Raw genomic sequence first — 21521 nt, forward strand, 5'->3', positions numbered from 1 at the left:
TCATTTTATCTATATCGTCTTACAGAAATAACACGAGAGAAGAAGGGCAAGGCCAACGGTCAAAGACACAAGTCTATGAAAGTCTCTACCTGATCCAATGACTTCCTCTATTTTGACACAGGAGGGGTCGATTTCCTTGGCAAACTCCCTGACGGCCTCGTTGGGGTCCTCGTAGGTGAAGGGGTCGATGTAGATCTTGACCCCCGGTGAATTATGACCTTCAGACAGGGTGGGGAAGGTCACAGTGGGGGTGGGACCGCTGAACATGTCAGGTCTCAGAGTCACCTCTGAGGAGGAAATTAGAAAGTGCAAATACAAACACAGTTTAAAAAGTCTGGTGTATGTAAGCAGATATAAACTGAGCTAATTAAAAGTTTCAGTATTAGCTGTACCTCCTCCTGTGTTGTACTGCTGCAGCTTGTCTCCGTACACGCTTTCCTTCAGCTGCCGTCTTCTACAGACAGCATTTGAGAGAATTTGGGGGAAGAAAAAGACAAGCAGACAGAAATGTTACACAAAAGTAAGAAATGGTAGAAATGCTAATTGGTTGTCTTCCCTTCAGCTGAGTTGCGGTAAAATAAATAGTCTTACTGTCAAAAAAAAAAACTCTGCTTAAGTGAAGAAAAAAAAAAAAAGTCTTTCAGGAATTCATTAGTATCAGGTGACTTGTGTCATGGAAACTGAAAAATCAGTTTTTGTCTGGTGTAGACGAGTTGGTGTTCAAACACTATAACACACACTACTCAAATCCTCAGTAGATGTTTAATGCTCGCACGCATGAGTCATCATCACCGTTAGATATGACTGAAGAGGATATGACTGAAGAGAGGCTGTCTCTCACCAGCTATTATAGTATTGTGGAAACACTTACATTGATCACAGTTACAACGATCAGCCTCTTATAAGGATCAAAAACGCTTGGGACAGAATCATTCCTATACAAAAGCTATACAAAGTAGTCCGCTCACACTGTTCATTTTGGGTTTTTCCATACATCACAACATATGTAACAAAACTAAAACTACAGCAATTCTTTCCTCCCATGATAATTCAGGTGACCCTCCATGAAAACCGTAGTCTCCTGGAAGCTTATGACAAACCGCTCAAAATGAACCAGCGAGGTACAGCGGCGATACGTTGTGTGGTCGACTCAGACAATAAGGAACAGTTATGGCTAATGACGATGGCGACGGAAGACGAACGTGTGCGGGGAAATCACGTGCGGTTGAAGCTGCCCACCTCCAGAGGATGGATAAATCCAGCAAGTCAATAAAAATCATTCAATCAGTCGCGAAGCTGTCCGTTTCATTAGTTTGTATTCATGCAATAAATATGCAAATGACAATTAGATGGTATCTGCATGAGAAATAAAGAAAAAGGAGAAAAATGATTGGATAATAATCATCCACTAATTGTGGTCAATTTTACCCGGAAAGACGTGATCATCATCAACGATTTCCACTGCACTTTGAGCACGTATTCACAGCAGGAAGCACATGATTGCCCTGCCATACATGCTCGAGATACTTTCTGGTCTTGATAGTCACTGTCTTTCTCTTAGCGTTGGTTTGACCAACTGCGACTGCTCCGTAGACCTTTCCCTCAACCCTCTCTTCCAGGCCAACTCTCTTAAAATAAGCTTGAGCTTCCCAACAGCCTTAATGTTTGAATCTCTGTGATATTTCTTACTACTCTGTGTTGTCAGCCGTCGTTCCCTGCTTTCATCTGAGGATGAAACTGAAGAAATGCACTCCATGATACGTTAACTGATCTTCACAATACATATCGCATATTGGAGAGGGAGCTTGTTACTTGTTACCTCTAGGAGGTCATGGACTCACAGAGACTTCAGGCATTTCAAATTTCATTTCATTTTTTTTGTCATTACTTTTCCAAAATTGCAGACACCAGACTGCTGATAAAAACAATGAATGGTTATTGCGAAAATGTTTTCTTGACAAAATTCTGAACTAAAGGTACACTTACTACCTTTCAGCCCGATGTCACAGTGGTACACTGTTTGCTCAGTCGTCATGGAAATGGCTCAGTTATCATCACATGACAAAAATGTGGAGCTTCACATGACAACAGATGGTCGTATGGGGGGGGTGGGGATCGTAAACCTGTTAGAACGTGACTGAAGCTCCAGATTGTGAGATGAAATAATCTGGTTTTCACTCCTACCTTTTACTGATTACTGATTTTTAGATCTGATTTCCACACAGTTCTGTTTAATTAAAATGTATCAGAAGGAAAGGAATTACAAAAGTAAATATTAAGTCAGTACATGTTGAGTACCTTGACTGGACAAGGCACTAAACATGACATGTTAACATTTAGATTGGATAATACCAAGGAAGTATCCCACCAACTGGGATACTCCCATGGACACACATGTATACAGAAATGTGTAGGTGTGTGTGAGACCGTGTGTGTACATGTGTGCCTGTGTATTACCTTGTACAAATGATAGCGATAGCCACCAATGAGACGATACACACTCCACCGACTAAAGAACCTGCAATCAGGGAGAGCTGCTGTCCCAGCTCTGATTTATACTCGTCTGCAGGAACACACACACACACACACACACACAAAATCCAATACAGAGAGTTAATATTTTTACATTCTCTCACACACACACTAAGTACCTGATTGATTTGTGAAACCTGACAGTTTTTCCCCTAACGCACATAAAATAGCATTTACATGGGTCATTTTACATGACTGCAAACACCCACACATCCATGCACACACACACACACACACACACACACACACACACACACACACTCACTAAGTAGGGCAGAATTTAATTACTTCACAGCCAGATTTTCACTTTTGCTCAACCTCTCAAATTCCCTCTATCAGTGCTGCACTCTCTTACCTCTCCATCATAAAACACCCACCAACACACACACACCTCCACACACTCCAGCCAGCCACCCACTCACTTACCATCGGTGAGTGTTTGGAAGAGCATCTCCTTGCTGTAGGCTCCGTAGCCAGCCACAGTGCGGGCCCTCACCTGGACCACGTAGCCACTCCCCGGCCTCAGTCCCTCCAGAACAACATTGGGTGTTTCGCTCTGGACCACTGAACTGTTCAGCCAGGACGACTGGGACTGAGGAGGAGGAGGAGGAGGAGGAGGAGGAGGAGGTTGACAGATAGATTAAAAGGTTTCTCAGCGATCAGAGACAGACTATAATACTTCAGTCACAGACTAAGTCAGACAAAGAGAGAATTTAGCACTCAGTTTTGTACTTCAGCTGAGACAAGATTAATTCTTCCAAAGTTCCAGTCCAAACTGAGACACTCACTATTCACCACAGACGCCCTGGCAGGACAGTGTAGCTACAACATCTTGAGTTTGTGCATTAAATCTGGGAATTCGTGACACCGTGCCAGTCTCTATCACACCCTCTGTCTTTTTCCACTTTTTTCCAACAGTAATAAAGAATAGTTCAGAAGCATCGACTACATTTTATTTCAGGGTCTTCTGGTATTCTGGTGAAGGGTCAGAAGGGTGAGATATCAGTACAGTAGGGGAGGGGGGGGATTGAATGTCATTTTTGGTAATCAAAGAATAAAAATTACATATAAAAATGTATTTTTGCAGACATATCATCCCAGTTACTCCGAATAATCCAGAGACTTCACTATGGATAGATTTTATCTGAACTACTTTCTACTGAAGGAAAGTCACTATGAAAACTGCTCACAGACAGGTGAGTGTGAGCTGTGAAAACAGGTGTGAAATATCCTTAATTGTGTGCGATTAGAGTGAACTGACTCAAACGGCTTAACGCCAGGATGCAAAGCAGCTTTTTACAGCTGTTTGTGACTTAAAGCTTCAACCCTGTTGCACCTCTGACCACATCCAGCATCCCAAATGGGTGAGATCAGGGGCTCGATCCGTCGCCTCCGTTATCAAACCCAACAGTGATGTTGTGGTGTGTCGCCATATCTGGGGCTACCGCTTCTATACTACAGCAGTACTGAACTACTGAAGGTCAGAAAAAACAGGATTTCCAGCTGGTGTTAAGTTGCTCTACAAGTGGCACCTACTCACATTTTGATATGTAATTTCTGTCATTACTCAAAAACAGTGAGAATAGATAATAATAACTCGGCTTGCTCAACACAAACCTTTCAAAAATCACGGTTTAAAAACTCAACAGCACGTTGTCTTTGCATAAATATGGTCATTTTTACTTGGGACTTGCTGCAAATTGCGCAAATGGGTCATTCTTTCTGGAAACACACGATGCAGTTCCACTTATTAAAGTGCCATTTTTTTCTGTGCTTTTTGCACCACAAACAGAATCACAGTTTTACTCTAATTTTATTTGAGAGAAGGCAAACAGGGCTAATGCAGTACACCCCTAAGGTTGAAAATGTGGGTGAAGTGATACTTTAACTCCTCTTGCTTTGGATACTCTTTCAAGCTTAAAGAAACCCTTTGTTTACCTTCTGCACCTATTTTTTTTTTTTTTTATCACTTTCTTCTCATTTCTGAAACCTCTTTTCCACAACATACTTCTCTCCTCCACCGTAAATCTCCCCCCACTCCTCTCTCTTCCCATCTACCCTCCACTCATCAGTCATTTTGTCCACAACTACGGTCTTCATAGCTTATAAAATAAATCTCTTCACCCCCTTCCTCTTTGACTTCTTGCTCTTTTTCCCCCCCAACTCTGTGATCCTTTCTGTGCTCCATCTCCTTAAGATATAATAAACTGACGGCAGAGTTAATTAGCTAATGCCCACTGAGACAGGTCTACCGCAGCATTTGTTCTTCTTTCCATCCAGTCGTCCCTCCTGAAGTGAATTAGGTATCAGACCTTTCAGGGGTATCTTATAAACCCAAGGCTACAACCTTTTACCTCTATCTTCCTGTGCACTCCTTCTGTGCTTCCTTTCGCCCATCTCTTTCAGATAAAAAGGTTTTACTGCGGCAAAATCGAAACAGTCCAGAGGGAACGACAGATATGGTGTGGTGATGGCATGAAAGGAGGGGGAGGGAATCATGCCGTGAGGATGAAGGAGGTGGAGGGGTCGACGGCAGAGCGCAAAGGAGAGAAAGAGAGATGATGATGTTGATGAGGAGGAGAGTTCAGGAGGGAAAAGAGCAGGAAGAATACGAGGATTGGGTAGGAAAAAAAAAAGCGGGCTCTTAAAAGAGGACATGCACATGAATAAAAAGATGACTGAATGGTATTACTGTTGTGATTATGATTCTTAATAACAAACACCCATTTCGCCATTTAGGGTCTTACACCTTTTATTGTTACTATTATGATATGGCATGTCTTGTGTCATTTATTAGAGTACCTTGATATACTGTATTTAACATCATTAAGCTCTAATTTCTTTAAGTGGACTGATGATTTACTGTACTAGTAGCCAGCCAGACTCCTAGTGTCATAATTAGGACATGGCACAAGGACAACTACTGAATTTGCACTGTTAAAAGCTGGGAGAGAATAAGTAAGTAGAGTTATATTTGGAAGGGGCCACGGTTATAGGGATATTGCGTTGGGGTGGGGTTTGGATTTGGAGGTGTGTGTGTGTGTGTGTGTGTGTGTGAGGAGGGAGTGGGGGGTGTCAGAGGGGGGCTATGCTCGCCACAGTGAAAAGGTTAGGGGGCAGCCCATCTGGGAAGGTCTGTTAGCTAGAGATAAGTAGTGGGTAAAAATCCTGGCTCCCTGTGCCATATCAAATTTACTACATTAAAACCTCATTATCTATAGTGTCTATGAGGGGAGGAGGAGGTGAGTGAGGGGTGGGGGAGAAGATGGAGGGAAAGAAGGTGGAGAAATGACAAAGTACCAGAAAAGGAGGTACAGCTGTCTGGTTAGAAAAACCTGTCCTTTCCCTCTCCAGGCTTATCAAACTGCTCCCCGAGGGCCTCTTCACTTGAAGCTATGAGCTAAAATTAGTCGCTTTACGTGGCTGGCTTGTCTACAGTGTAAGAGACAGTAGTTCTCCCTTCTTAAGATGTGTATCAAGGCAGAGAAATGCAGAGAAGGACCAATAAAAGACTGTCAGCTTTTGATTCTGGGCCTTAATTGGCTTCTGTGTTAAATAATGTTAAACCAAAGGCAGCAGCACTCAAGTTACAGTAAAGTCGCTGCCCTGATTTTGACAAAGTAAAGGTTTTATCTGCCACTGTCAGACGGCAGCTATAGTACATTTCTCAGCGAGTGCAGCCCTTCTCACTCTGTCCTAAATCCACTCTAATTGCTCTCTGAGAGCAAAAACTCAACTTTCTCTTTCTGCTATTCTCCATCTTTTCCTGGAACTTCACTTTTACCAAAACCATGGCATGTACGGGCGCTGAGGGCAACGCAACTACGTTGTTCAATCTAATGTTCAGACGTGTTTTTTTTCCTGAGCAACAGTTCCTTTTTTTTTTTGTGTCGGCAATGGCTGTGACTTTTACTGTGCGTGATCATGCCGACAAGCCTTCACACCACTATAACAAAGCTGTGTGGCCTCCAAAGTGAACAATATGTGATCTGCCACATCTATTGTTGAGGTTAGGGAAAAACAGAAGTGGTGGCTGAAAGAAACTCATGTGGACTGTGGACGGGAGACTAGGTGTAAACTGTGGGCTCTGATGACGAAGTCGGATGCTTGCAGCACAACCGTCTACCTGAACTCCTTCCAAACAATTTCTGTGGCAGTAAGGAGCAAAGGCAGAAGTCGTGTGACGTTGTGCAAGTGAGGGCTGCCAAATTTGCATGATTACAAAAGGTTAGTTGTCAGGAAAACTTCACTGCACTTCACAAATCAACAATGGTGCCGTGGTGAGGACAGTCACGGTTAATATTTGAGCCACAGCGAGCTCTGCACAGCAGCAACTGCAAAGGTTTCTCCTTCCGTTATACTAGACATTAGACACTGGACCTGCATGTTCCGACCATTTTAGTAGCATTTCAAAACGGGTAAGTAGGTCAGAAAAGAGTGTGGCTTGAATATTACTTGTAGAAATATGTATCATGACTGCACGGTGGTGCAGTGGTTAGCACTGTTTGCCTCGCAGCAGGAAGGCTCTGTCCACAACCCTTAAGGATAAGTGTTATAGACAATGGATGGATGTCTCCTAATGAGGGTAGGACTTTACAAAATCTGAATAATTTTGGTGCATACCAACGTTATACAGTACAAACTTATACTTATACTAGCATACAAATATAATGACTTCATTTGGATGAAAGCTGAATGCTATTTATCAAAAGCATCAACATAAAAAAAGCAGAGTAGTAATAGTATGATAACGTATGTAATGATGAATGGTTGTGTCAGTGCTGTACTTTGTTTAGTTATAGCGTTTATATTTTAGCACATAGCACACAGTGAAGCAGGAGAAACAATAGCAGCCATAACAATAAAAATGACACACAAATACACACACACACACACAAATACACACACACTCTCTTGTTCCCTTCCCTTATGCAGCACTGTAAAATTATAGCCATACACCATGTTGTGCTGGGAAATTGGAATCTGTGAGCAAGCCCTCTGGAGTCATGGACTTTAGGGCTGTGCTGACTGTTTTCATCAAAGAGGGCAGATAGGAAAGAGAGTTGACAAGAGTGTTGCACATTTAAAGTTTGTATTTCCGTTTCTATCTCAGAGTTTTAGTGAGTTGTGGAAGCACCAACTCTCTGACAGTATGTATTAAAAAGGAAAAATGTGCACGGAGAATAGCAGAGGTATCCAAAAAAAAAATGCCAAAAAGTTTTTTTTTTTTCTGTTTTGTAAAAAGGATTGGAAGATGGCAAGGAATCAACTGTGGGCTGTGGATGAGGAGGCATGTTGTTCTTTTTAGTGTATCTCACACAATCCCTTGTAGGTGCGTTGCTCTTTGTTTTTAATTTAATCTGTCTGTGAAAGTCTATCTGTCTTTGCAGCTGTTGGCTCAGCTTTAGAAAAGATGAGGATATTCTTATGTTTAGCTCTGGGTGATAGATATGCTTTTAATTTAACTTTCAGTCTCCAAATGCATTGCTTCCCCCTGACTGAATTACAAAGAGGACAAGATATGCAGCTACGGTTTGTGCTTTCTTTGGAGTTTTTTTTTTTTTTTTCCTAGAGCAGCAGTCTTTGATGGGAAAGCAATCATGTCCTGCGCGTTTCTCCCCCAAATCAGAGGCCCTCATTGGTGCCCTGGGTATGACACTCTTTATGCAGGCTAGTTTGATCCCTGCACTCTGGCGGTGAAGCTTTTTGTGCCTTAGCGGTTCATACAGGTCAGGATCTTGTCCGCTACAGGACAGCTGGAGGCTTGATTGTTTCAGTCAGACAGCCTCACAGCCTCACAAAGCAGAGTGGTAGGAGTTTTGATTTCAACGACATCCACTTGAAGATAAATTGGTGCTTTAGTCTTCTTGTTCTCAAATGATTCTGGCAAGGAGACAGAAAGACCTTGCGCAGTTGATGTTGACAAGATGTTGACATATACAGCAAAAAGCAGTGGAGTGACATTTTTTTAATCATCGCAATTAAACTCCACGGGTCAATTCCTGGTCACCAGATGCTCACCAGCGAGCTCCCCTACTAGGTTTGGCTCCAGGGGTAGACCCTGAACACGCTGGAGGGATTATATACATCATCTGGCTAGCGATCCCTCAAGAGGAGCTGGAAGGCATTGCTGGAGAGAGGAACGTCTGAACTACTTCAAAGCAGCCGCGGATAATGTGGAAGTACCTGTTACCCAGTGACTCTCTCCTTAAGTCCAGAAGTACTGAGACTGTTTACTTCACTTCTTACCAGTTCTAACCTCAGCTGCCTGGTACAGACACATCCTCAACATCCAAGCATGGATGAACGGATGGTTTCCTGCAGAAGTGTCCTGCTCTCTGTGGTCTGTATCTCATTGGGAGAACAGACTTTGCCCCAAATAGATAAAAGCTAACTATGTAAAACCAGTGGTCTGCGATGTCTTCTGGCACAAATCAAGGCACCAAGCTCCACAGAGAGACTTGAAGGCCACATCAATAGTGAGCTGTGGAGATGAATCTATGAAACACTCAACAAACAGTACAGCAATATTAGTGTTTGCTGTCAACACACACGGTAGGATTCCTCCCCACAGACTTTGGAATATGTGCAAGCATCTCCACGAGGAGCCTGTACTGAAAACCTATATCCAAGCCATAAAAACTGTGTCATAACATCACAGAGGAAATGACTACGACTACCGGTATGATTATATTTATATAAAGCAGCTGTAGTATGTAGTATCATCTTCAGCAAAATATCAAATGATTCATCTAGGATGGCAACAAGTATTTTTTGGTCTAATTTAATTCTTTAAATTAATTTAAAGCAATTTGTCTAAATCAATGTCCATAAGTGTCTTTTTAATTTTTCATGATGTTCCGTTCCTTCTAGTGATTAAAGTGAAAAGTGGCCCACACATGGCATGCACGATCCGCATGAGTTCTTTTGTGAGCTACTTGACCAATTAAACTGTTGATTTAATTGGATCTTCCAGAGCCCACAGATCTTAATTAGATCCTATACTGTGTGTTACAGCTTATGAAACTCCGACTGAAACTACTTCATCAGTTGCTCATGGAAGAAGCTCCATGTTGGACTCAATTAGTCAGTAAACCTTTCTTTTACAGTTTATTTGAAATGAAGTAGTCTTACTGTTTGACAAGATCCCACTGTAGCCACTTGTTAATGAATGGGTGATCATTTTCGCTGCACAACTATGATCAAGAATTGATGTGTGATGGAATAAGGAGCGGCTCTATATCACTCTAAAACCCCGTCAGTCTGACGACAGGCTCCATGAAATATGCATCATAGCTCTAAAAATCAATCCTGACTTATTAGGAAGTAATATTGTAAAAAGATGATGCATGACTCCAACTCTTTAACGGACATCATCATCACACAAGTGAGAGAGAAAATACATCAATTACAGGAATTATAAATCTAAGAAATATGTTGACACATTTCTGCCTTCAGCTGTCTGTAATTAATCATCATGTCAGGTCTGTGGGGAGCAGCACTCACCACATTCCACCCGCTGAACTAATAATAATAACGCTTTTTTTTTTTTATCAGGCATTACTTGTGCTATGTGGCAGGATATCAGTAATATTAACAACAGAAATATTATAAGAGCACTCCATTATTGAGTGATGTTGTGGTGAATGGAAACATTTTTAACACACGTCTCAAACACAACACAGATGTCACAGTTTTGCGTCTGCGCGTGTGTCGAACGGTGGACATTGCTGTATTTGGTTAATCATTTTAAGTTCAAATGGCTGAAAACAAAATCTCAATATGACAGGAGCAGCAACAAGCAGTAAGTGAGATAAAGTCCTGCACTCTGGGTGGGGAGTGCCGTCGGATATAAAAAAAAGCCGACAGTTACTCTTGCATGCTTTTGTACACCTATATTATTATGCCCATATTAACTGTTTTTGAGTTTGGGTTAATTTATGGATGAAAAAAAAAATCATGCAGTCATTAAATTCTGAATAGTGGCCCAGCTGGAGACTGGAAACAAGGGCAAACAGCAAGCTAGCCTTGGTCGGTCCAGAGGTTAAAAAAATATCCTGCAGCTTTACATTGACAACAGGACTTTTGAATGGAATAAACAAACAAGTTACCTTATTTCAGAATTTTTTAACCTTTATTTAAACAGGGAAGGTCATTGAGAGCATGCTCTCTTTTGCAATGATGCTCAGATTGTAGTACATAAACAGCAATAAAAAAAAAAAATCTTCTTCATCTAATCACCTGGATGGCAACATGGATAATCTTTTGTGGTCTTCTGATTGGCTAATTTACCCCACATCTGTGTATATATAATGAACTATTGCGACTTCTTGTCCTTATCCTCTAAAGACCTGACGTACACATGCGTGGACATCACATTTTGGGTTATATTACCATAGTAGTTCATTCTGCTTAGCTGGGGCCGTATGGACATGTATGTGGGCAAAATTGTTGATATTTCATATTGTTTTTTGCACCGTGATTTTCAAAACATGTTCAAAATATGTTTTGTATGTGTTATAAATACATGCAAAAGCAGTCAGAAAAAAAAAAACTGCTATGTTCAGGGTGGAGATAAAGAGTTTTGCCCAAAGGTGACTTTATTGTGGTTTCTGGAAATTAAGACCGATTGTCCACATATGTGGACATCATTTTTCTCTAAAACTACACCATGTAAAAAGATGATGCTTAGGTTTTATACTCATCAGGGTCCAATAAGCCCAAATAGCAAGGAGAAATAAAAAAATACATATCAAACAAGAGCTCGGGTCTTAAGAGGTTAAACCTGAGGAGGATGATGTAGACTGACACATTGTAAATGTGTACACCGGAAGTTTTTCCAGTTTTATTCAAGTTATCATGAGCTAAAGTATTTGAGAAGCAGTGAGACTGTTGCTGCCTCTCAGTAACAGCCCTGATAATAGATGACTTAGATGGAGTTGATATTGATTTGCTTCTTTTATTAACTCTAATGGATTACTGGCTGTGACCATAACACCAAAAAGCACACAGACACGCACACAAACACTCACAGACATTTATCATCCCACTCTACCTTGTCATAGTATCGTATCTCGTAGTCGAGGATAATTCCGTTGGGCTGTTCGGGCGGTGGCCATGACAACGAGAAACTGCGGCTTGTTGAGCTGACTTGGTGCATTATGGGAACTACTGAGGGAGCTGTTAAACACACACACACACACACACAAAAGTACACACAATCAATTAGGCAGTTAAAAGATTCGCTAGCATGCTTAAACACTATAAATATGGAAATATAGTGCGTAATGTAATGACATATTGCCAAGGATTATTTACACCCAAAGGAGAAAAATGTTTCCTCATCCAGGCTCATGAAAACAAATTACCGCACTTGTCACTGATGGGGAAACAAGAGTTATGTCTGCAATGCATTTTCACTCATAATTTTAGGAACCAGAAGCTGTTGGCTATAATGTATTTCATGGTTTTGCCTCTGGGATATTTTTACGAGATGGTTTTCATCACATTTGTACTTTACCTGATAGCGTGCTGGGGCGAGTGCAGGAAATGAAGACGTGGAGATTGATACTACACCAGTAACAAGTATCAAATTGATGCAAGTTTTATCGAGAATGAGAACGTATACGTCTCACACAGAGCAGTCAGAAGGACATCCCAGGACCGCCATAATCCATAATGCCGGGATACCTTCTGGAGCCAAATACGTCTTCTGGAGTCATAATTTGACAGTATGAGCGAGGTGTCACATGAAAACCTCACAGACTTTTTAAATATTGCCACAATTGACATTTAACAGGGTTCTCTATATGTCGAGTGAGTTTCATATCCTAAGGGCCCAAGAAATATGCTAAACCCCATTGTATAATTCACAATCCCCAAGTGCAGTCAACCTGAAAATAAATCAGTTTTGTTGAGTCCTAAAAGATTTTCGTGGATAAGAGAGTTTTTCTTCCTGCAGCAGGAACAAATGCGCTCAGAAAGCGGCAGGGTGACAATGGATCATGTTTCGATTGGGAATGAGCCTGGGTTGCCGTAGATGAGGTAAATGATGTGTTTTCCATCAGAGCAAAGCTGCTTTTAAATCTAAATTTGGGTAGCGGTGGAAATATCACTTGTGTCTGTCTCCATAAAGTATTGATGGAGCAGTAACTCAGCTCGCTTTATAGTCTCTAAGAATTACAGTGTCAGAGACTGAGAGAGGGGGACAGAGAGAGGAGGGCAGGGAGAGGGGATAAAGGCAAGAAAAGGGGAACTGAGGGAGAGGCAGAGGGAAAGAGGAAAACAGGATGAAAGCTGTGGATGTGCAGGAAAGACAGAGAACGGGGGAGAGAGAGGGAGACAGAGGGAGAGATGACAAGCTTATAACATGTTTTATGAATTAAAAGGCTGTAGCTCAGTTTCCTTTATCCCCCTAGCCAGCATAATCCACTGTGCCCCAGGGTATGCTTACACACACAGATGCTTACACACACACACACACACACACACACACACACACACACAGCTTTTGCACTCCCCACTCACCAGCTTGATTGGTTGTAATGTTGATTGACAGTTGCTGGGCGGGATAAGGGCTCTCATTGGAGACTCCGTTGACTGCCTGTAGAGCACAAAGTGTAATGGTCAGCTGTTCTACCTTAAAAGCATTAGTTACTGTTTTCAGGCCTGCTAATCTTTCTGTTCTCACAAAACAAAAAACACAGTTTACCATGTTAACATTCGCAGATTTCCAAATTCTTGGTAGATAGACCTTTGATTTCAAGGCTACTATGCTGACAACTTGTGATTTTACCAGCTGAAATGACAATGTTAGTTCTATGAATACTTATGGACTGACTTTTCAATGTTTCCAGCTGACAGCTGCTCCCTAAATGGATCTTAAATATGCACTCGAAGACTACACACATGATATTGTGCTAAAACAAATTAGCCAAAGGTTAAAAAAAAAAATACTCCACCTTCCCAACTCTTCACATATCTCTCTTATATCATTTATATAACTCTCACTACAGCTACATGCACTTCCGTTTTGGCAGGTTGAGGAATCGAGATCTTAACAGACCTGCCGTGCAGAGTTATGGCTGCTGAGGGGGAGGGATTTAGCACATAGTCAATTATCAGCAGCAACGATAGTGGTTTCATTTAAGTGTAGAAGTACTGCCAATGTCTGCTTGAAACTGCAAGGTCTCACAGTCATTCTCATCTCACCAACACAAAGAGACAATTAACAGGTTCCAAGTGCATTTTAAAGACCACCTAATTAGCTGCCACATATTGTTTGTCATGAGCTCAATTAATCATTTTGACAGTCGAAACAATGTTTTCAATCACAGCAAATCATTAAAGGAAGGCGTGGTAATTAGTGACGGTAGCTTAATGGCTTACTCCAAGCTCTAATTACACACAGTATATAATAAATTGTTTGGTTATCATTTCTCATTTTGTGTTTCTGATGATTCAAAAATATCAGTATTGGCATGATGGATAACATTTCAGTGGTGGATATTAATAAATACACAGATAATTCTAGTATCAAAAACAAATGTTGAAAGTTAAGGTCTTCGATTTGTTTGATGTTTGTTCGATGTGTTTTCACTTGGTGAATAATTTAAACATGTAACAAAACTGACAAATGGTGATTATCTCAATGGATATTCAGCTCAGTCTTTCAAGGTGGCTGCCTTCAGTAAACACACACACAGTTAAAATCAGTACTTTCACAATCAGGTCAGTGTTTTGGACATTTATTCATGCATCATTATTGATCCATCTGTCCCACAGTTTACAGAATGGATAAACTAATACATCCAAAAGACACTTTTGAGCAGATCTAGACAAGAATCATCCACTATGTTCTATGTTGCACTCCTACAAAAAACCCTGTTGCTTATTCACAGCCCAACTGGACTTTGACATGAAGATACAGCAGAGTTCTGGCCTAAAGATTTAGATTTGACCACATTTAGATGAGAAGATAAAATGAGTTTACAATCCAGGACTGAAGGTGGAGAGTAAAGTAACAGCTTCCTTCCTTTAGCAATTACAATACAACTGACCTTGATTTAGACACCCAGCCTTGATGATGGCAAAGGCAACGAATGGCAGAAGATTAAAAAGGTTCACCATCGTACTGGCTTTATAGGCATCATAGTGGCCTTGTGGTTTGAGAGAACATGATAATACTGCAGATTGTGCATGTCGGCAAGCATCTATGTAGCCTCAGTATCCTTGAGCATCACAGTGAATATCCAGCAGCTATTTGCATTTTAAAACAAGAGCTGGTGATGCACCAAGGTTTTGAGTACGTTTTTAGTATAGTATTTAAAGTTTTTAGTAATTTGAAATTCAAATCTTGAGCATCAAATCTATCTGTAGGTTTAAAATGCTTGTAAGGTTTGCTACCTGCCTCTTCGCAGAGGGTGGCAGCTGTAAATATCCTGGATTCAGCTACAGTTACAATGGATTCCACTGACAGCACTGAGTCATAGCAGAGCCACTTTGCCAATGCTGCTCCTGCTGCATAGCTGTAAAGCTACGAAGTGTGATGATGATTCGTGTATGTAGCTATTTATGTTGTGATGGAACTATGAACATACAAATCAACAGAAGAAGAGTGGATTATCCCACAGGAAGGGTTTGGAGTTCCAAACTGTTCCAAACTGCAGCTGCGATTGTCCGCCAAGAAGCAAGTTAACTTTTCAGAGACATCTTTCAAGCCTGAAGGCAGGAAGAGTGATTTTCTTCAACATCACTGAACAGCATGCATGCTGAGCAAACGTCTTCCCCCCCCAAAAAAAAACAATAAATTCTGAAAAAGGCACTTCTCTCAGCCCAGTGGACAGACCTGTATGTCGAAGGTGTACGACGTGTGAGCCCGCAGCTTGCTGATCTCCACCCTCGTCTCCTTCAACCCCCGCTTGCCTGGAACGAACGCCACGCTGTCGTCACATGGCTGACATGCCCGGCGCTCGCTGCTGTGGCACCGCCGGCATAAGACATTGTACGAGAGGTCGTCACGGTGCCCGGTGTCGCGTGGTGAGTGCCACTCCAGCAGCACCGACGTCTGGTTGACAACTGAGACCACGTTGCGAGGAGCCGAAGGGACACCTACAGAAAGATGATGGGAGGTTAAGGACAAGATTGGAGGACTGATGTGAAAATACATGTGAAGTATGTCTTCTCAGGGTGCCTTCCTGTAACCAGCCACACTAAAGCACTGCAGACATCAAACAGGTAAATTCAGAGCCTGTCAATGTAAAGCAAAACACTGCCTCACACCTAATGCAATCAAACTTCATTATGCTAAACACTTGAGAAAATCACTTTATATCAAGCGGTGGCTTACATATGGATACATGTTTTATTATCTTTCATCATCACAGAATGTCTGGTATTTTATAGCTACGCAAGCTGTTCAGAAGCAGAGCATCACTGCGTGGATGGAATCGGCTATGTTTGGAAATGACATCGGTTGGTATAATGTTACAGTAACTAGCAGGACAAGAAGTCTCACAGAGTCATTAATGTGAATGTGTGATGGGAGTGGACCGTATCAGATTCATTTTGTTTGTACACAAGCAGGAGAATCATGGTTCTCTTCCCCTCAATCGTTTCCATGAGTGCATCTGACCCATTATCAAGATTAAATAAAAAAAAATTCAACACATCCAGCCAACGCTTGTGTCCCGTGGCTCAAACTTAGGTACACAAACAACCCTTTATATTAGGGATGCCACAGGAGGAAAATATAATTAGGTTCAGCGTTTACTTAACATAAATTAGAGGTATTTCAGTAAATCAGTTTGCTACAACATTGTACTTCTAGTGTATTCAATTTCATGAGGAAATATTTAAACGGTAGTCGTTACTTACTGCTTTTTGACAAAGAGCAAACACAATTAATGAATTAATTAGTCAGTTAACAGAATTCAGTTATTACATTTTAATTTTGTGTGCCAAAAATGCACTGGTTCTAGCTTATAAAATGTGAGTATTTGCTGGTTTTCCTAGTCTTCTGGGATATTTGGGACATGAATGAGCATTTGAATGAGTAAACTTGGGGTTTGGGAAATTGCAAAGTACATTTTCCACAATATTCTGACATTTTTTACATAACAAGCAATTAAACATTTAGTTGAGATTATAATTTTAAAAAAAACAATCAATGTTGGATGGACACTGCTGGGTTTGCTGGGATCAACTTGTATGATTTCAGGGGTTTTAAGTTTTCGAAGTGGTTGGTTGCCTTTTATTAAGTTGCCAAGTGCAGTTTCCAAACAGAATTGCTGGTGTAGATGTAGTGAATTTAGGCTTCATCCAACCCTGCCGGTAACAGTCAGAAGGTGACCTAACAGCTCACCGCCAACTAGAGAATCAGTCTTTTTGTCTGTCACTCTTCAGTCAGTCAGTCAGTCAGTCAGTCAGTTTCTCTCTTGCTGGTTCTCTCACTTTTCTGTCAGCTCATCTCTTTGATCTGTGAAGAAACTCTGGTTTTCTAGGGTGTTAAAGTGAGTCTTAAACACACACCCATAGTTTTCACAAGGTTAAACCTAGCGGGTTCACTTCTCCTTGACTGTTCACACGCATTACAGATCCATGACAAATGCAGACACACTCGCATGGCGTGTTGGAACAGGAGCAGTTGAAATGAAATGGATATTCAACCTTGGCGTATGTTAAATCACAGAGTCGTAAGAAACATTTGAGATTGCCCCGTGGAATATGTGTATGAGTGTATTTGTCAGACACTCAGAGACGCCCGCGCTGCAGAATCAAAGTGCTAACGATCAGTAGGGGGTGGAAAATCTAAGTAGCCCCATCTTATAAACATTCCTACTGAGAGAGAGGATCCATCAGAAACTGTGCATTCTTAATTACACACACACACACACACACACACACACACACACACACACAGTCACATGCAGTGTGTTGATATTCACTCAAATCTTACGTTTGATCTCAATAGCGCAAATACATTTTTTTTTCAGTTAGACGTTTGCCGAGTTCACGGAAAATACACATTCAAATGCAAATGTGAAGCAAGAAAAGAGGTAATAATCGCATTTTAAATTGACCATTTTGTTGTGACAATAGACGTCACTTCAGGCATTTCAAAGAGTTTTCTGTGCCGCAGTCCTCAAACACACTTTGCACTTCTTCACTGTTTTGTAAGTGGCTTTTTCTGTAGCAATCTGACCCATACACAAAAATACACTTAAGAAAAACCCACACACACACACACATACATACAGTATACACACACACGCCTCCTCTGTACCTATGCAGCATGCTGAGGGAATGATTTTCTGTCAGCCAACTATCCACACACTGCGCGCTCACTCTTCCATTTCACTGATCTGATTTTATATGTGATTGAGTTTATTTCAAATAAAAATAAACTGAAGCTCCTTCTTATATTGAGGTTCTATCCCACAGTTTTCGCTCTTCTTTTTCATTGCTGTTGTGTTCGAAAAAAAAATACTTCATTTGTTTTTGCCCTTGGATCAAAAGTGCCAAGGTAATTCACAAAGCTGTGTAGGCTGAGTAGATTGACACCTGACACCTTTTCACTGGGAAAAATGATTTTCCTTCTGTCAGCATCAATTTGAGAGTGTTCTGCATTGTTTGAGGTGATGCTTTTCATGTGCTTACTCTGTTGTTAACCCCATAAATTGTAACCAAATGTGGCCAAATGGTTTCTCCCCCTGCAATGTACTGCGGTTATGATGAGTAGTGACACAGTTTGATTGCAATACAGGTAAAGGAATAAAAGCAATACCAAATATCGCAGCATGTAGCCCTAATGATGTGAGCTATTCATTAAATGAGCTTTAATCCATCTGAACATGATAACGTGCTCAGGTGACAGGTGACAAATCACTTTCTTTGTTGCCTTTATGCTTTTATGGATCACTATGTTTCTATTTTACAACAGCATTGATTATGTGTCCGAGGCTATATTCACACCCAACTTGTCTGTCTTGGTTCAGACTAACCATAGATGTGGTGAGGAAGTTAGCAATCGAACTTGACCTCAAGCGCATGAAAAGTTGGTTCTGTCTGTTTCCAAGAGACGTCTGCTGTGGTGCGTTTTTGATGTGAAAGCAAAGCAAACCAACTATAGGATCGTGTGACAGTAGATAAGTGATTTTAGCATGAAATTACAAAGATAAACCATTATTTAATCCATCTGCTGTAGGCTGTGCTCACTATAGCTAATCTGTCAACCAATCAGGAATTCACCCCAATACATCAGACAGTGAAAAATGGCTATAACAGAGGCATGTTGAGCTGTCTCTTTTCACCCTGTGTCTTGCTATTTCTGGCATATGAGATCAAGTGGGGGGTCTTTAATTAATTAATTACTTCCTGTTGAGTTCTTTGTGACCAGCGTAGAAGATAAATAAAAACACATAAGAAGCAGTAAAGTGCTGCTCGACTTGACGTCGGTCACCAGAATTTTATCATCCTACGTCTGTCAACAGACACCAAAATCTGTCCAATCAATGAGTTCCCTGTCAGTTCATAGGACTTCATGGTTGTATTCGTAATAAGCCATTGTTAAGGAGCCCTATTTTTACATATTTCGGACTTGAAATGAGTAAGTAGTAGGTACAAAATTAATTTGGAACTGATCCAGAAGATCAGCATCATGAACTGGTAATGTAATTCTTGGGGTAACTGTGCCTCAACTGTGTCTTATTCAGTGTGTCTGACAATTACTGACATTACATTGCTAGCTTTACAGCCACCACACTCATTTGACATAAACAGATATTTTAGAGCACTGAAGTTGCTGGTCTACACAAACACTGCCTCAAACAGTTAGTCTGCGTTATTATTGACATGTTAATTTTGATTCAAACTAACCCTTTAAAACACCAAAGCCACAGTAACTCCTGTGCTCTGCCAGGTAAAATGACTGTTTTTGTCAATGAAGTCTGGTGGCTTTGTACCGAGCAACACAACGGCTGTTTCTGGTTAAACAAAAAGGATTTTAAAGGGCCATGTCTATAGGGATCCTTTCTGTAATGTTGTAAGACACTTTGAATAATAACTTGAGCCTGTCAGTGGCAAAAACAAGCACTTTTAATGGATGTACTTTGATGGGCGAGGCTGCCCCAAAGGATTACATTACAGCCATTGTAGATTGTTCACGTCTGCCGGCTGAGGTGATTTACTGGACCAATTACAAAACCTTTTATACATACCAGTCATTTCAAACCAAAAATATGAAAAATAGGGCCTGTGTTTAAAAATAACTGAGATTTACTGATAATTTAAAAGAAAACAGAGCAAAAAGGCAACAATCATTATTTCCCCTTTAAACCAACTGAACCAAAATGTATGAGTGACTGTGATCCAAACTGTCTGCAGTTGGATTAATTAGTATAGTAGTGGGCTGAAAGTAGGTCTCAGAAAGTGCTTGCCAATATTCACTGTCATGATTTGTAGAATAACATGGAGAGAAAATACATTTTTGGGTCACCCTCTATATATTTTTGAAAATCCATTCATTCATGTGAAACAGTAAAACAGAGACCCGCCCATGAATGAACCAGAGCTTTTTTAGCCCCCCAAAAAAACAAGAAGTTGTATCCAGGTCACCAGGACGTGCACAGACAACACATGCACCTACACACATGCAGAACACACATACACACAGACACATACACACAGTCTCACAGTTTGAGACTAGCTGCAGAGACAGCCCAAATGATTCATGTCTCAACCTACTTACACCATCTCTCTGTGGAACTGAGAGGCAGGGTTTTTCAAACTCTGTGCCTCGTCTTGCATAGCAATATAGCCTCTTCAACACACTAAACACATATTCACTTCAACAGAAAGCCTGAGGAATGTGGCAGTGTTATTACTTACTGCTCCCCAAATCCCCAAACAAGGACAGGAACATTGCAGCGTGCTTGCTTTGAATGCGGTGCATAAAATTAGGGTTGGAATGATAAATCAAAGTAGATATTGGCCTTTAATTCAGTGATGAGATATTGAACAGGGTCAGCCAATGATATGCTGTAAAGTTTGGTCCAAAATCTACCTTCACAAACCTGTCTTAGTCACCCCGAGGCATAATTACACTCAGCTGCACCACTGAAAGGTTTGCACTTTGGTGTTTGTTTGACAGAGAGAGCCTGACTCACTGGTGCACATGTCCTCCGGTCTGTCCATGTCTCCGCGGTAATAGCCGTTCCGACAACCGCAGAGGGTGGCAGCCTCGATAGTGGAGCGACTGTTGAGTGGACACTGCTGACATAATCCTGCCCCCTGAAATGACTTAAAGGTGCCCTGAGGGCAAGCTGAAGAGATGAAGAGAGAAAGAGGGGGAAAAACACATTAAAAAAAAAAAAACGACAGACAGCTCTGCTTCCTGAACATGAAGCAAACACAACAAAAATGTGCTATGTTTGTGCACCATTTGTTTATCTTGATCGCAAGACATTTGGTAAAGTTTGTTTTAGAAAGACGCTGTACCAGTAGAGTTATTACTCATTATATGGTATAAGACATACAAGCATTGAGGTTTTTTTTTTTGGAGGGGATAGCTGTGCATCATCTTGTTTGGACAAGAAACACAAAAACATGCTGCATACGTCCACAAACTCAGAGTCATAGCTGATTATCTGTGGTGTAGATTCTCTGGTTCATTTATCTGGTTCTTTCTGACCATAAACATTAACTGAGTTATCCTTTATGATATGACACACATGCATAATTTTTTTTAATATACCAGCATAGAGTTTCATCATTTGCATTGCAGTCTGCTTGGAATAAGACAAGCCTAGTAATGAGGCTGAGCGTCAGTGTGTATGTGGATGTTATTCTGTAGTACTTAGCGACATTTTGAGTTGGTTCTGCTGTGAAATTAAGGTAATGCCCGTCTGTCATCCACAGTGTATAGTAGGCTGTATGAAGGCTCTTCCTTTAAATGCCAACGCCACAGCAGGTCTTGTGTGTGTCCCTCTGTA

At 41.1% G+C, this 21521-nt stretch overlaps 1 protein-coding gene across 1 annotated transcript in view; it reads right to left on the minus strand.

Moving 5' to 3' along the window:
• The window catches only part of LOC139202656 (ephrin type-B receptor 1-like), a 73800-nt gene that overhangs the window by 16702 nt on the left and 35577 nt on the right, over nucleotides 1–21521 (minus strand). Inside the window, exons 6-13 of the mRNA XM_070832200.1 lie at nucleotides 20697–20852; nucleotides 15380–15642; nucleotides 13060–13135; nucleotides 11588–11712; nucleotides 2959–3124; nucleotides 2458–2563; nucleotides 393–454; nucleotides 90–287 (exon numbers count right to left, since the gene is read on the minus strand). Of these exons, the coding sequence (XP_070688301.1) occupies nucleotides 90–287; nucleotides 393–454; nucleotides 2458–2563; nucleotides 2959–3124; nucleotides 11588–11712; nucleotides 13060–13135; nucleotides 15380–15642; nucleotides 20697–20852 (1152 nt within the window). The remainder of the gene's footprint in view (nucleotides 1–89; nucleotides 288–392; nucleotides 455–2457; nucleotides 2564–2958; nucleotides 3125–11587; nucleotides 11713–13059; nucleotides 13136–15379; nucleotides 15643–20696; nucleotides 20853–21521) is intronic.

Source organism: Pempheris klunzingeri, chromosome 6 (genome assembly GCF_042242105.1).
Source record: "Pempheris klunzingeri isolate RE-2024b chromosome 6, fPemKlu1.hap1, whole genome shotgun sequence".
In the NCBI taxonomy this organism is placed as follows: Eukaryota; Metazoa; Chordata; class Actinopteri; order Acropomatiformes; family Pempheridae; genus Pempheris; species Pempheris klunzingeri.